The 16,299-nt window shown below is 35.7% G+C and overlaps 1 protein-coding gene across 8 annotated transcripts in view; it reads left to right on the plus strand.

Moving 5' to 3' along the window:
* Positions 1–16,299, plus strand: part of TUT7 (terminal uridylyl transferase 7) — a 60,370-nt gene that overhangs the window by 2,347 nt on the left and 41,724 nt on the right. For all 8 annotated transcript variants that reach the window (XR_014294333.1, XM_082624350.1, XM_082624348.1 and 5 more), the window contains exons 3-10: positions 3,543–3,724; positions 4,081–4,197; positions 4,698–4,875; positions 6,615–6,703; positions 8,488–8,539; positions 9,504–9,573; positions 10,547–10,673; positions 12,750–12,869. Coding sequence is in view for 7 of the 8 variants with exons in the window: in XM_082624350.1 (XP_082480476.1) it covers positions 3,543–3,724; positions 4,081–4,197; positions 4,698–4,875; positions 6,615–6,703; positions 8,488–8,539; positions 9,504–9,573; positions 10,547–10,673; positions 12,750–12,869 (935 nt within the window). In the remaining variant the exon portion in view is untranslated. The remainder of the gene's footprint in view (positions 1–3,542; positions 3,725–4,080; positions 4,198–4,697; positions 4,876–6,614; positions 6,704–8,487; positions 8,540–9,503; positions 9,574–10,546; positions 10,674–12,749; positions 12,870–16,299) is intronic.

The following is a 16,299-nucleotide window of genomic DNA, read 5'->3' on the forward strand; positions in this document are numbered from 1 at the left end:
CCTTCTTAGCACCCTATGTGCTTGATAATAATTGCCCCAGAGTTATTATTTATACCTTTTTCTAAAAGGTGAATAGATTTTGTCCATGTAGCAGAAGAACAGAAGAATCAACCAGCCTCGTAAATCTTTAAGCTAAAAAGAACTTGAAGGAATTGCAGCGCTCTGTCATGCTGTATCAAAGGTAGAATCACAGTTTTATTCAATACAAAACAGATAGCTGTGTCTCTGGAGAGGTTAAATTTATCCAGACTTGTTTATGCAGAGTGGTAGATGAGGAAGTGGAACTGAAATCAAGTACTGTGCTGCTCTGGCCATGAACTCGGCCTGGAATCTGACAGAGGGAACTGAACACGTATTCATAATTTCTGGCCTTTCGATTCTAAAAGTTTGTGTATATTTAAGTAGTTCTTTATTACTGTGTCCAGGCGAGACATGGACATTCTAATTTAGTTACCAATTGTTGGTCTTTCAGAAAAGAAAAAGTTGATCTTAAGCAGCATGACCAAAAGAAAGATTTATAGGTCAGAAGTTTGCAACCAGATAGATATTAAAAGAGACTGTTTGCAGACCAAAAACCTCTTATTCTATATTCCTGTCTAGTCTTAAAAGCAAAGCTTAAGTGATTTTGAATAGGACCTGCATTTTTACTATCTTTTTGTTGAAGTCAATCCAAAACTCCTGTGTTTGCGATATATAAAATTATATTTGTGTGCTTTCAGTTTCCAAATGAAGGGCTGTTCAGTTTCTATCCCTTGAAAAATCTTCATAAAGAAAATATTAAGCTTTGGCATAACATTGCTTACTGTAGCGAGAAATTCAGTTTAAAGTATAAACTTTACACTATACTCAGAGGATCCTAAAAAGGATCTCACTAAAGGGACTGAAATTTTCCTTAAATCAAACTTATATCTTAATAAGGAAGGGTCTTATTAAATGATGCAAGAAGATGTAATGAAAATTATCTTAGAGTTGCTTTGTTTTTTAATACTAACTTTCTATTTTTCAGTTCTACTTTACTTCCCCTACTTCATTCCTCCTATATCCTAGATTGCCAATTTAATATATTTGGGACAATGCCATTAATGATCTTAGCTGGAAAATATCCGCTCAGATGCACTTGTCCTTTGTGAATGGAGTAATGGACCATATGCAAATAAAATATGAGAAACTTGGAGTACTGTATATAGAAAATTCATATTACTACAAAAAGCCTGGGATGAGCCAGGTAGTTTTCCTCTAAGTAATTATGGGAATTTTTTTAGCAATACCCAGCTTTGCCTTTCTAGATTCCCTCCAATGAGATTTTAACTGTTTTTACCATGCAGGCCTATGAAATTCAGTTCAGAAGTTTGTATTGCCTTGTCAGTTCCTGCCTTTTTTTTTAAACAAAGTAAGGGGTAGGGAGTTCTGGTCTATTTTAGATGTGAATGGGTTTGCTACAAGAAGGGATTTTTCTTATACTGTTAGATAGAAAGATGAATTTCAGAATTCCATCCATGCTCTAATCTCTGTTTTAAATCCCTTTATTGGGTTTAGTCATGTGTCCCTGGACAAGTTACTTATTTTCTTGGACCAGCATGTTCCCTATCTGTATAATGGGGATAATATTAGCATCCGTGACAGGATCACTGTAGGGATTAATCTGAGGCAGTGCACATAAAGTGCTTACATTGCATCTGTCGCATGAGAAAATACTCAGTACTGGTAGCTGCATTTATTGTCATCACCAGACAATTTGTGCAGCCATCCACTTCTGTGTATAAAATAAGGAGTTAACTGTGCTCTTTGGAGGGAAATTAAAGTCACTCCTTCTAGAAAAATGATAGCAAATATAGTGAGAAGCCTTTGTGATCCAGAGAGAGGAGATGAAAAAAGGAGTTTGGTTTCATACCAGTTTTTGCTTTGTGAACTAACGATGGACTTCTCTGATGATGTGGCACATGTTAGTGTAAACCTTTAACGAGTGTTTGCCTAAGAAACTTTGCCCTGAAAACTGAAGTCAGATGCAGTTATTTAGAGTTTGTATTGATAAGCAAAATAAATGAGAATAGACACACCTCTGAGTTAAAAGAATTGCTTATCTCAAAGGCTTATGGGGACCAGGAGCACTATCCTTAATTGGGCATAGGGGGAGTGTTAAAAAGCAATAGACCGTTTTTGACTACTCACCTTTTAGTATTCTATTTGTCCCATTTTGATTGCTTTAAAAAAAAAAAACAACAACTGTATTTGTCCTAATACTTGTTTAATTTTTTTAATTGCTGCTGTATTTGCAGAATTTCATTAGATTCATCTTAGGGTAGTTTGAGTACAGTGCTTGCTGCTTTTCCTTTAGAGCTGTTGGCGATAGCTATTTTTAAAATTAGAGGTCCTATACGTCCCTTTCCTGACATAATTACTTTTCAGTCGACTGATTCATCATACTTGCTATACAAGTAATGAGTTCCACTGAAAACTTGACATGACAGTTACCTCATGCAGAGCATTTCAGTAGGTTTATATTTTCAGAGAGTACTTTTTGGTAAGCCATTTAAAAACTGTTCAGTCCACTTATCACACTTTTAATTGAGGAAATGAATTTCATTTTACTCTTATGTGGTACTAGTAGCTTCATTTTCAGAACTTGATAGAAATTACCAAAGCTATTAAAAACAATTTTTTGTAGATCAGTTCCACAAGCATCTTCAGTTTTACTGAAGTTGAAAAGTTAGAAGTTTAAAAAAGGAATAGATTCATTTATTAGTTATAAGGACTGTAGAACTAACAGCAGGGTTTATAAACAAATGTATTAGTCTGTACTTGTGGAAAACTTTTATTTCAACTGCTAATTGTTTTTTTCCTTTGAAATGTGCTCAGTGTGCAGGCCGTTCAAAGAAGCTAAAATGAAAGTAAAGATAAAATGGGTAATAGTTATCCTCAGTAAATACAGTTTTGGCTTGGACTTCTTGATATTAATGTGGGGGAGGGCCCAATTATGTGAATGCTAAATTTACAATTTAGTGACGGATTTTCACTCCAGATAAGAATGTAGTTGATTTCTGAGTTCTTTGGAGATAGACTGTCCATCTTTGCTCCATTGAGACTGTTCACTTATAAAAAATGAAAACAGATGTGGATAGTTTTCATTAGAATACCAGGTATACTTACAGGTGTACTAGGAAGCGTTAGATACATGTACATTATATATTATGATATATTAATCACATTAGAATTACAGGTGTACTTCAAAGGATAATTTTTACTATTGCTTGAGTATGCTCAGCAGTATACCAGGAAGAGATGATAAAATCATATTTTATGGTTGAAGTAGAATTCTTTTAAGTTTTCCAAAAAGATGGTTTCTGTGGATTGGTGTATCCAAATGTGAGGAGCTTAAGAGTATTTAAGCACTTTATCCATGGGAGAGGTGTACCTTTCCTTTTGCTCTGTGTTCATATGTCATTCAGATATCACATGATTTCATTAATAAATATGTAAGTTCTGCTTTTTACTCAGAGTGGTGTTATTCAGTATTGCCAATAATATTTTCCCCCTAACTTAAGAAAACAAGAAACAGAGGTCCAGACCTAGGAAGCCACGGAGGACTAGAAATGAGGAAAATGAACAGGATGGAGACTTGGAAGGCCCTGTGATTGATGAGTCTGTGCTTTCAACTAAGGAGCTACTGGGCTTACAGCAGGCTGAGGAGCGATTGAAAAGAGACTGCATAGACAGGCTGAAAAGGGTAACAGCCTTTATTTGTTAGTTAAAATCCTTGTTTTGGCTTAATCTGTTAGTAATTGGGAACATGTGCTTTGATGAATTATATCTCCTACTTTGGTATTTAAGCACTACAAGTCAAAAGTGATACTGTTTGATTTAATAGAATTACTTTTTTTTTAAGAATTACTTTTAAAAAATGATTATTAGCATAGTGATAAAGAGTGATAGTACTATATTAACGGTTTTTAAAGTGAATGAGAAATCATCTCCTGGCCAGTTTTTGTTTACCTGTATTTTGTCTCTGTACATCTTTCTCTCTGTATGTCTCTATAAATATGTGCTTATGTGTATGTCTCTACAAATCTCTTCAAATTGTAGCGACCGAGAAACTACCCTACAGCAAAGTACACCTGCAAACTCTGTGATGTTTTAATTGAATCCATTGCATTTGCTCATAAGCATATCAAAGAGAAGAGGCACAAGAAAAACATTAAGGTAAGTTTACTATAACCCAAACAAATATGTTTGCTTGTCAGTTATTACTTGTCATCTTTATGACTTTCCTTAAGATTATGGTATTAGTAATTTTGCTACTTATATTGCTGAATTTATTTTGACCAAAATATTTTATACTGGTCAGATATGTTTGCTGGGCAGTCTTGTGAATTTCCTTAGGACAGTATCAGGATGAATGAAGCCAATGGTAGGACCTAGATATATGTCCTTAGGCCAGTAATAATAAAGTAAATAATTTGCCATTGCTGTTTCTAAAGTTCTTTCTTTACACTTTTTCCTTATTCCTGTCTTCCCTCTATTATCACTTTATGTGCATAAAGAAGTGTGTGCGTGTTTGATAAGATGAAGACTAAAACAGCTAAAGTGAGAAGGAGGGCTAAGAAAAATATTCCAGAATACTGTACAGGGTGTTGTCTCTGTGAATGGTAGAAGGTAAAAACTGTGTGAGTCATTTTTAATCTCAACATTGATCCTAAAAGGAGAAGCAGGAGGAAGAGTTGCTCACCACGTTACCTCCGCCTACACCCTCCCAGATAAATGCGATTGGTATTGCCATTGACAGAGTGGTACAGGAGTTTGGCTTACACAATGAGAACTTGGAACAGAGACTAGAAATTAAACGTATCATGGAAAATGTGTTCCAGCACAAGTTACCAGGTATTTTCTAGATTTGTTTTTCTTTTTAGCTACCTAAAAGTACCCCATTCATTTTTCCTACCAGTAGTAATTTTTGCCTAATAGAAATTGATTTGCCATGTCCTGAAGCTCTCAATTTTATTGTACGTTTTTGTTTCTCCTGGCTTACCCTAAGGTAACAAAGACTTTTACATATGTTGTCATTAACCTGTCTTCATTGTGAGTTTCATTGTGTCTGTCCATTTACATGCCCCATATTATTAGAGCACCATGGGACTCTTGTATATCTGTTTACCTTTCTATTTATTTATTTACTTTCCACCTCTAAGTTCAGTTTCTTTTTTTTTAATTGAAGTATAGTTGACTTACAATATATTAGTTTCAGGTGTACAACATAGTGATACAGTATTTTTTTACACATTACAAAATGATCACCACACCTTTCTGCCTATTTACATTGACACAATATTTTGAGTTAAAATAAAGAAAAATATCCTGGAGTCATTTTCAGGTTATCTGTGTCCATAAAAGGTTCTATTTAACCTCACTTAAAAGAATTGCACCATCTAAAATGAGCTTTCAAAACTAATTTGTAAGAGATTTTGTACAGTGTTGAATTGATTTTTCCAAGTTATGTCTGTGGAGCCATGGAAAACTATTTTTTTTGAAAGCTCCACAAGTGATTCTGATCCACAGCCAGGGTTGAAATCACTATTTGAATTTATCTCCGTACCACCCATAAAACTGTTTGTTCTACTGAAAGATCATTCATATAGTATATGATTCATATTAATATATATCTGTTAAAAAAATAAAGGGCAAGATTCTGCTCATCCCCCTGTATAGGTGTCTCATCCTTTATGTTGTAGACAAGCTCCTGAGAAGTCATTTGTAATTTTGATTTTTGCCATAGATTTTCATTGTAAAATTGAATGTGCTTTGTCATGGAAAACCTGTTAAAACCCAAAGAAGTTGTTTGACTTAACAAACCTGAAAAAAAAAAAAAAAATACAAAGCCCCCTGGTGAGAAGGGGTAATTTTTTGGCACAACAATAGTAAAACATTGGGAAAAATGCTATAAAATAAATATAGGTGGTACACATACACACGTCTTACTCTGAACTGTGAATCGCTTGCTGCCTAACATTTTAAGTTATATCAGTGATATTACAATTATTTTCTAAACTTTTCCTAGAGGGATTATATTATGTTAAATTAAGCTTTTTGTTCATAATACAATGAGTATTCATATTGAAAAGTAACTTTATTCTGATTTTTGTAATTATTGTTTTACTGAAACATGATCCTTATAGTAAATTATACCTATGTACGCTTTCAAAAAGGTGAAGTGTTTGCATTAACTCTTCAGTATATACATACTATCAGGTTTACAAACGTATAGCAAAGTTAGGCATCCCTTTTCGACGTCCACATTTTAAAAATCATTTCAAATAGTATTTTCTGCACAAAACATGAAATAGTAAAGTAAGTTTTAACATGTTTTACAACTGATATGAAAAGAGTGGCTATTAAACTAAACTGCAGTCAATGCAGTCTTCCTTTTTAAATAAAATAAAATGAAGACAAGAGCAAAGAGTCACCCATTCTTGTTCTTTGCTTATGCCAGACTTGAACACTGTTTTTCCTTTGTGTGTAGTTCTAATTGATGGTTACATTTCTGAAATAGCAGTGTCTTGTAATAACTTGAGAAATTTTACTTTATTTATGACTTGTAGTTATTTAATTTTTTTTGGTTTTAGATTGTTCTCTGAGATTATATGGGTCATCCAGTAGCAGATTGGGTTTCAAAAATTCGGATATAAACATTGACATTCAATTTCCAGCCATTGTAAGTACAAAGTGAAGTGTTAGAATTTTCACAGAGTGGTACAGAAATTCTTTTTTTCCCCAAATGTGAGCTATATATGGATATATTTTAGATACTTGAAGACAGTTTAAGTGTGATGTTTTTTTCCTAAAACTGCATTGTTTTTCCTAAAATTGCTGTTTTTATGTTCTTCTGCATGCCTTCAATTTTAGCGCATTTCTTTTTATTCTACAGATCTTTCATACTTTCTTTAGACACTGGTCTTCTAACCATGTAAATCTGATGGGGTAATTTAGGTCTGTTAACTTGAAAGGATTAAATTATCTTGATAAGTCAACTTTCCAATGGCAGGAAAGGATTTCAGATTTCAAATTGTGTATCTATATAAACATTTATGACCTGCAAGCTTAATTTGTTCCTGAGTTTCCTCTTGTATACACCCACCTTGTAAAAATAATTCTGCTTTTGAAGAACTACACCTAGCCTAGATTTCTGGTTTAAACATGGTTCAAAAAGATGTTGATGAGTCAGAACTTTAAAACTGGAAGGGACTTTGGTAGATTATCCATTTACTTACTGGTGGTTCCTGCAGGCCAGTTTGCAAATGGTTTGTGCCCATTTACTTGGGTTGTTACTTAAAAATAAAAATGATTCCTAGTCTGCTCCCCCAGATGTTCTGTTTCACAACTGCTCATTCCTTGCCATCCCTGACTGCTATAGCTACATGCTTAGCTGACCAATAGATTTTACTGTTCTTTTAACCTTAAATTCTGCTTAATAATTTACCAGCATAGCAGTTATTTTGATTTCATGTCATTCATTCATTTAGCAAATATTCAGTGAGTTTGAGTATATGTCAAGCACCATACTAGGTTCTAGAGGACAAAACAGATATCATTCCTCCCTCCTGGAATTCATACGTAGAGAAGGAGATAAGTAATTATGTATGTATAATTAATTATAATGAGAGCTATGCAGGGAAACAAGGTTCTGTGAGAGAAAATAAGAGTGTAGATACAGCTGTCCTGAAGGCCCCTTTGAAAGGATTACATTTAAACTGAACTCTAAAAGATGAAAATGGGTGGGGACAGTGAAAGGGTAAAAGAGTAGTGAGAGGCCCAGTACCTCGAAGGAAAAAAAAAAAAAAGTGTTTCAGCCTGAGGGCACATCATTTGCAAACTGTGAGTTTGGCCATTCAAGGCGCTGAAGGGAAAGTTGTAAGGGCTGTGGTGAAGGGACCTTGAGAAAGAATAGCTTAAGATTAGGATAGAGGAGTAGTCTGGGGCCCAACATACAGGAAGCCAGAATTTCATTTCGACCTAAGGGCATTAAGAAGCCAGACTGAGAGTTTTAAGGAGGGTCACAACTAGATCTAATGTATGATTTTTAAGTGGTTTTGGTTCCTGTGTGGAGCAAGGATTAATAGAGAAAGGCAAGACTAAAGTGGAGACCCAGGTAAGCAATCTGTTGAAGTAGTCTCACAGAGTGAAAAGTAATATTGTTAACAATTTGACAACCTCTAGCCACAACTTTGAGATTTGCTGAGAGGCTAATTACCTCAGGAATTAGTGAATCAGGAGTTAACTGCGTAGTAGGTCTCTTTTTGCCCACACTCATGCTCTTTTTGCCCATCTCTCTGTCTGACTGATGTGTGCACACAGCACAATGATTAATTCCTTTACTGTGGTAGCAAGGTGCTTTCTAATTTGGAAAGGAGTTTGGGTAATTTCAGACGACTGTGTATTATCTCAGTGAAGCAAAAGTACTTATGGATTATTTGATATATTCACTGATTTATTTCCTAGATGTCTCAGCCAGATGTTCTCTTACTTGTCCAAGAATGTTTAAAGAACAGTGGTAAGGCCAAATTCTTTCCACATTTTGCGCTTAAATTTTTCATTTGTCTATAATTTGAATATCTTATTTCTCAAACTTTGAAAATAGGAAGTCATGTTTTTTGATTTACTTATATGGGTAATATCCAAACAAAAAACTAAAGCAAATGCCCATGAATTATTAGCAAGTTAGTTAGAGTCTTGTTAGTTGTCCTACTATGCAGAATAATTACTTTGTAAGTAAAGCTTTTAGCTTGGTGATACTGTCATAATTTATAAAGATTATATTAGCCCTAGGCTGAGACTAAAAAGAATCAAAATATGTAAAATTTACTCTTGAGGGTAAAAAAATAAAGGATAATCTTTTTTATTTCATGGTTTAAATTAATACTTTACAAATAATAAATAGTGTGGCCCAGCCCAGATGAATGAATCAACAAATAGTTGTTCCCAATTAGGTTTATCAGTTGTCCAGAGTAATGTCCAGCTGGGGCTTGACGGCTTATGTGCTTTCCATAGGCCTCATTAAATTGTCTCATCCCTTGAATTAGTCTTTCCCATCCTTTTTGTTTTGATTGAATGAAACATTTAAACATTTCTTCTTACTTCAGTCAGCATGTATTTTGACCCCACGTATTTTAGTAGCTTTTGCAGCAATTTTTTTTAATGTCCTATTCATATTTCTAATTATGTTACCCACGTAACATTTAAATGTTCTAATTCAATAATGTAGTCATTTCTAATCAGACATTAGTTTTTCAAAATAAGGATTTTAAATTAATGTGATTACTTGATTCTTGAATATAATACTTTTTTCCTTTTCAAGTCACTTTTATTTCATAATCATCTCTTGAGAACCTTATTTTGTAATGGTCTTTCAAAAGGCCAAACAGATAATTCACAACTGGTACTTGTACTTTATCTAGTTGTGCTTTTAAACAAAGGCTTAGTTAACTAACCTATCTGATATTCTTTTCTTTTTCCAGACTCTTTTATTGATGTTGACGCAGATTTCCACGCTAGGGTGCCAGTGGTGGTGTGCAGAGAAAAGCAAAGGTCTCTGCTTCTTTAAGCTGTTTATTAAATACCAGCTTGCCAAAAGCACTTGTACTTTACTCCATCTTAATGTCCAGTTTCTAGAATTGTAAGCTCCTATGTGGTTAATTTCACAAGCTTCCTGTTAGCATTCTCCCTCTACTGTTGCTGTTTAACGCAAGAGGAAAAAGTGTTTTATTTTTAAAAGGGTAAAATTACTTTAAAAAAAATATAGGAAGGAAGCATTTTGACCCATTTCAGTAAAAAACAGCTCTGTCAAATAGTTACTTGCTCTAATCACCTTTATTTGCCATCCTTTTTAGAAGCATTTTAAACAGTGCTGAGTAACAGTTCACCCGGCTCTCTCTCCATCTGGAAGTATTACCATTACCACTGTAAATGGGTAGTTTGTAGGCTGTAGTGATTTGCCATTAGGCAGATTCCTCCAACTAGGGAAAACACTCTTGCCCTTATAAAGATGAATTCATACTCCCATTTGAAACATTTTACAGTATTCTCCTTACTTGCATTTTCCCCAAAAAATAATTTTAATATATGAAAACATGAAGTTTTAGTTCTTGAAAAATAAAGTTTACTCGGAAGACAGCTGCCCTATCTTTTTTTTTTTTTTTTTTTTCTTTGCGGTTTGCGGTCCTCTCACTGTTGTGGCCTCTCCCGTTGCGGAGCACAGGCTCCGGACGCACAGGCCCAGCGGCCATGGCTCACGGGCCCAGCCGCTCTGTGGCATGTGGGATCTTCCCGGACCGGGGCACGAACCCGTGTCCCCTGCATCGGCAGGCACACTCTCAACCACTGCACCACCAGGGAAGCCCTGCCCTGTCTTTTTTAATCCAATATTGAGATGACCCATAAAGGTTTAGTGAGTTAGAAGTATTTATTATCAGTGTAAATTAGTTGGTGGTGTAAAAGACACCTGATACCTGTATAATACTTTCTCTTTTTCCTTCCCATTCTCACCCTCTACCCCCACCAGTGGTCTTCTTTGTAAAGTGAGTGCAGGAAATGAAAATGCTTGTCTGACAACAAATCATTTAACTGCCCTTGGAAAACTAGAATCAAAGCTGGTTCCTTTGGTGATTGCCTTTAGGCACTGGGCAAAGGTAGGTTTGAGTTCTTTAAATGAATGCACATTCTATGTGTGCATAAGCAGTATGCTTTGATTTTTACATGGTTCATTTAATCTTAAATGTTTGGATGCATATTTATAGACATCAAGGGAGGTGGCATCTGAGTATTAGAACAGAAATTTTAATGTGTACAGAAAGAAAAATTCAGTTTCTATTTCACTATGACATATTGCTCAAAAGATCAAAATGCTTTATGATGCTTATTAAAAATTAGATTTGTAAGTCAAATCCCAGAGTTATGGCCCAAGTGTTTACATTTTTTTTTCTTTTCTTTGTAGTTCTGATCCCTCACCAAACAAAAGTAAAATTTTGATGGTTTAAAAAATACCTCGAAAGCTATTTCCATATATTTGTTAGTGGAAGCAACCAGCTGGCATTTCAATGATGTGTCCTAAATCTAACATTACTCTCATTGGCTGGAGGCAAATTCAAAAACACATAGTTTGAATAACAGCAGAAGAGAATTCTGTCAGTCCCTCTCCCATTTCCCCCTTTCTATTGGTAGAATGACACTGCTGTTACCCTCAGAAAAATGCAACTCTCCAAGAATCTTATTTTTTTGTACGAGTCTGTCTCAAACCATAATTCTTGCCATGTTAATTGTGTAGCAGGGATTTCTATGGATTTCTCAGCTGACATCCTTGGAAGCAAGTTCACTTTATTTCATGAATTTATAAGGTTGTCTGTGCTTGATCAGCTTCACTAACTAAAGCCCCCCATCCCTTAGTCTCAGCTTGGGGCTGGATCTTGTTCATGTTGTCCTGCTCAATTAAGAGAGACAAAATTACGCTGCTTAAAGATTCTTGATGTAGGTTGTCAGGGAAACCTGATAAAAACATGTGTGTGGATTAAGGCAAATTATGGCCATCAGTGAAAAGTCAGTTTAGAGCGCAGGACTCCCACAAGTGGGTTAAGAAATCATTTTCTGCAGATCAAGAAAATATACTCATCACAATATTCCTACCTTTGTACCCTATGAATCAAATACACTGTAAATAAACCAGGTCTTTGCTGAGGAAAAAACAATGTCCAAAAGCATTTATAAATGAAGCTGCAGCTTCATAAGATGAATCTCATCAATAGTAAGTACATTACTCTCATGTGACCCACCAAGTGTTTACATTTTAACTAGTTTCTGGCAGTGATTCTCAGGCACAGGAAAGTTTGAGGTGAAGCTTCTCATACCATTTCCAGTAATATACCCAGAGACTCCCCAAAAATGAAAGCCACTATCTGATCTTGCTTTACATTTCTACAGTGTTTTAAATATGGTATCCTATTGAAATGCTCAAATAAGCATGAGAGCATCTAACATTTCCCCAAAATGTAAGGTCCCATCATGATTATAAAATTGAGATTTCTGTGTAGAGAAAAGCCAAAGCTTTACCGATTAAGACATGGCCGTAACAATACGTAGTTCCTGTTGCTTGGGTCCAGGACCCAACAGGGACAGAGGATGTCCCACTCTTAACTGGGTGAATTGATAATCACAATGTGCTGTGCTTTGAAAGCAGCCTCCTCCTTCATCACTAAATAGGCCATGCTTTCTAAGTTGTTATTTCTGCTAACGCTAATGAGTTTGCCTACATTCTCCCCTAATCGCCTTTCTGACCAAAGCATGCATTTTCAAGATAGTAGCTAAGGGTGAGGGGACCATCAAACTGAGCAAAGCCAATTGGCTTACAGTTGGAATTGAACCATCATTTTGACTTCATTAACAAGTTTTTGAACCAAGTGAATGGATTTACCATGGATATCAAAAAAATAAAACAGCAAATATTAGTTTTAGGGCCCTTCACAAATGAGTTTAGTTAACAAAATGAAAAATTTGAAATTGAAACTGTCACTCAAAACCACAATATTTGGTTACCCCAAAAGTACAAGGAAGTATTTTGTCACTGTGGAGTTTTATTTGGAGGGGTAAATCATGTGACACACGGAAATGAAGTAACGGGTTTTAGACCAAATTGCGTAAATGACAAGTTTACAAAAGAATGTACTTTTTGACAAGTACAAAAGAATGCTTATCCTCTTTTCTCTCATTTATAGCTTTGCAGTATAGATCGCCCTGAAGAAGGAGGTTTGCCACCTTATGTGTTTGCCCTGATGGCCATTTTCTTTCTTCAACAGAGGAAAGAACCCCTTCTGCCTGTTTATCTAGGATCATGGGTATAAAACTTTTTTGCTTATATATCTGATACTGATTTTGTTACAGGGCCACAATCCCTTGTGTATAATTTCAGAGTCTAAAAACCTAACCAGAACTGACATGAATTTATTTATCCTACTATTGTGAATATTCATACTTTTCACTGCTGAAATATTAACGTATTTGACTCAGGATGCTGCCCTGTACTCTGCTTAGGGCCACTGTTACTTTTCTAAACTGAAAAAACTCTTGATTTATGGAACACATGATCCTGAGGTTTTCAGACAAGAGAATGTGAACCTATATTATCATTTGGTACACACTTTCTTTGGGTACAGTTTTATAATTTGATACTTGAATTTATATATCACCTCCAGGCAGACTGTAGGAAACTTTTGCTTCGCTATCACTTACTTTCTATTTCTAGTCTTTTGATTCTCTATATACCCCGTTCCCTGTGAAACAAAAGAAAATATAAGTGCTGAAGTTGCTACCTATAGCACAAGATGCAGAACTTAGTAGTCACCTCTTGAATAATATTTTGCTATAATCTTTAAGATGAATTAGACTTCAGTGATGTGACTGTTCTTTCTTTCTGGATAAATTTAAGTTGAGCTGATTTATTCAAATAGTAAGATTTAAGAAGAAGCCATCCCAAAGTCAAAATGAGGTTCTTCTCATTCTCTTGGAAACCTCACTGTTAATCCCTAGGTGTTTATCTTGATAAAAATCTTACTTGTACACTTACTTTATAAAAAGGCTCACTGGTTGAAAGCTTACTTTGGTACATCCAGTATTTTAACTAGTCTTCTTACCATACGCAGGATTCTTGTCATTTAAGGAGATGTTCTAGAGCAGTAGCCCTTAATTATGGGTCTATAAAAAATATATAAGATTTTAAGGAATTTTTTCTTTATACTTCATAAGTTGAGAATTAAGCAGGGACCTTTGTCTGCCAGGCCCTGAGAATAAAGACTAAAGCAGAATAAGTCCTATATAGACTCTGTCTTGGCATTAGGGATTGCAGTCTGCTGTGCTGTGACCCAGTTGCCTAAAGGGAGCTCTCTTTGTGCTTGTGGTACTGAAATGAAAAAACTCAGGGTATCCTTGCTAGTCTGTTCTCCTGGTAGAAAAAAGGGTGAGAGAACAAAGTCAAGCCTTAGTTGATAAATAACCCTTTTCATCAGACCCCAATAGGATTCTGTGAAAGTCTTTGAAGTTTTCTTTTCACTTTGATCCAAGAGAGACAGGAGTTTAAGATGGAACCAAACCAGTTGGACTCCTATGCCAAACAAAAAGCCTTAGAAGAGGTTGGATGCATTGCCATGCTCACTAATGTCTTAGTGAAATCTGCCTTTTCTTGTGTCCTCATCATCTCTAAAGTAGGCATCTGTCACTGATGTGAGGATGCAGTAAAAAAAAAAAAAAAAAAAAAAAATGCTTCTATTCTGGTGATGGGATTCTCCTCAGGATTTGCTTAAGAGTAGCATGAATACCCTTTCCTATGGCCAGTGTATTATTTCCTCGGGAGTAGTACTGGAATTTCTCTAAGGTGACCCAGAATTTGGTTTTGATTATACCATTTATTTATTTAAGATTCAATAACAAAAACAAGTATGTGGTGGCCAAATACTAGATTGAATTCTGTGTATCAAATACGGCAAACTCTGCTGCCTGAACCAAAGTGATCTGTAGCTTTCAGCATTTTAAACTAGTCAAGTATCAGGGTGCTGGCTTCTGCTAGGGTCTTTTAGTCAAAAATATGAAGCAAGTGAGAGAAAAGAAATTCAGTGCCTTGTTCATGCCAGATATTTTATATCACTATTTCTGCAGAAAATCTATTGAGAACCTCAAAATTACGTGCATGAAAGTATCTAAACTGTTAACTCCTTCAAAATTTTTAAAGCACTCTGTATCTTAGTCACTGTACTAGGCCCTGAAGGTAATACACATATGTATAAGACTAAATTCTCTGTCAAGAAGTTTAGAGTATTGTATCTCTGTGCTCAGACCTGTGTTTTCAAAAATCTTTCAGCCATTCTCTCCCAACCTACTCAGATTTCTTCCATGTTGGAGATTATCTCTCTGACCTTTTACTCCCAATTAAAATTCCCATTTATTATCATTAGATATTGATACGTGAGTTGTGAATGATGAATAGGCTTAACCCTGTGTTCTTAGCATCTTTTATCCCCTACAACAATATTTTACTAGTAGATATTATTTGGAATCTTCCTTATTTTAGATTATGTAAACGTAACCCTTAGGAAACAGTTATTTACACTTTAAGAATGCCAGATAATATAGTAGAAAGAAGAGTAGTGTTAAAGTTTGGCAGCCCTGAGATTCACCCAGGATTTGCCACTTAAATCCTTGTGACCTTGAACAAGTTATTTAATCTCTGAGCCTTGGTGAAAGACTCATCTGCAAATTTTTGAAATGAGATCAGGAATGTAGAGTTCCTGGAACTCTACAGGTAGGAGAACAGATGTAGTCCTTTCCCCCTTCAATAGAAAGGCAAGTTCCGCTTACGGTATGTAGGTGTGAACTCCTAAAACAAGTGATCCTTCTGGAAATAACAGCTATAAATTCTCAACAAAATACATAAAACAACAACGTGAAGGCTCTGGAGACTGAACAAATGCAAACAGACTTTGGAGAGAAGTCAAAACCTGTAGCAAGTGACCAACACAGAGTGAGTTTCTGTTTTTCAGTGGCTTTACCCCTGAAGGCAACCCTGGTAGAAAAACCAGTCCTCTTTCTGGCCAGAGGAACTAAGGCCACCAGATAATAAGGGGAAGAAAAAACAGAAAGGGAAGATATAGAGAAGTGGAACCCTTAATTCTGTGTGGGAACTCAGTACCTCACTGACTGACTTTTGAACCAGTCCAGCGTGCCATATAAGGAGATTAGAAGTCAATACTCTGTCCTCACAAAAAGAAAAAAACTGAACATGCTGAAAATCAACAACTCTTTTTAGATCCATCAGAGAATTGAGGTCATGAGGAAAACCACTGCCCCCAAAATTGGAGAGACAGGCAAATATATAACTTGTCAGAGCATAAGCCCAGGGAACAGAATCCTGCCCATGGAATGGCCACCAGGGTAGGAAAACATGGACTCTGATTCTGGAGACTCAGTTTGGATAAGCTTGAAAGTGAAAAACAATAAGGGGGCCAGTCTTAGGGGGCTGATTTCATGAGTTTTATCTCCAAAAATGCCCACCAGTTTCTCAGGGTAAAAATCTAAGAAAAATCACATTTGAGGGAAAAGCTAGCCATTTTGAAATTGCCTGGAGCATTATTCTGTTAGAAACAAAAACCTGCCCTCAAGGGAAACTGTTTTACCAGAGCCTAACCACCTTAAGTTTTATCAGGGCCTAACTGTCCTGGGTAAAGGAAAAATACCAACTCCAACCCTCTGTAGTTTCCTGTCTCACCTCAGGTGGGC

This window comes from Mesoplodon mirus (genome assembly GCF_964341445.2).
Source record: "Mesoplodon mirus genome assembly, chromosome: 1".
NCBI classification, from domain to species: Eukaryota; Metazoa; Chordata; class Mammalia; order Artiodactyla; family Ziphiidae; genus Mesoplodon; species Mesoplodon mirus.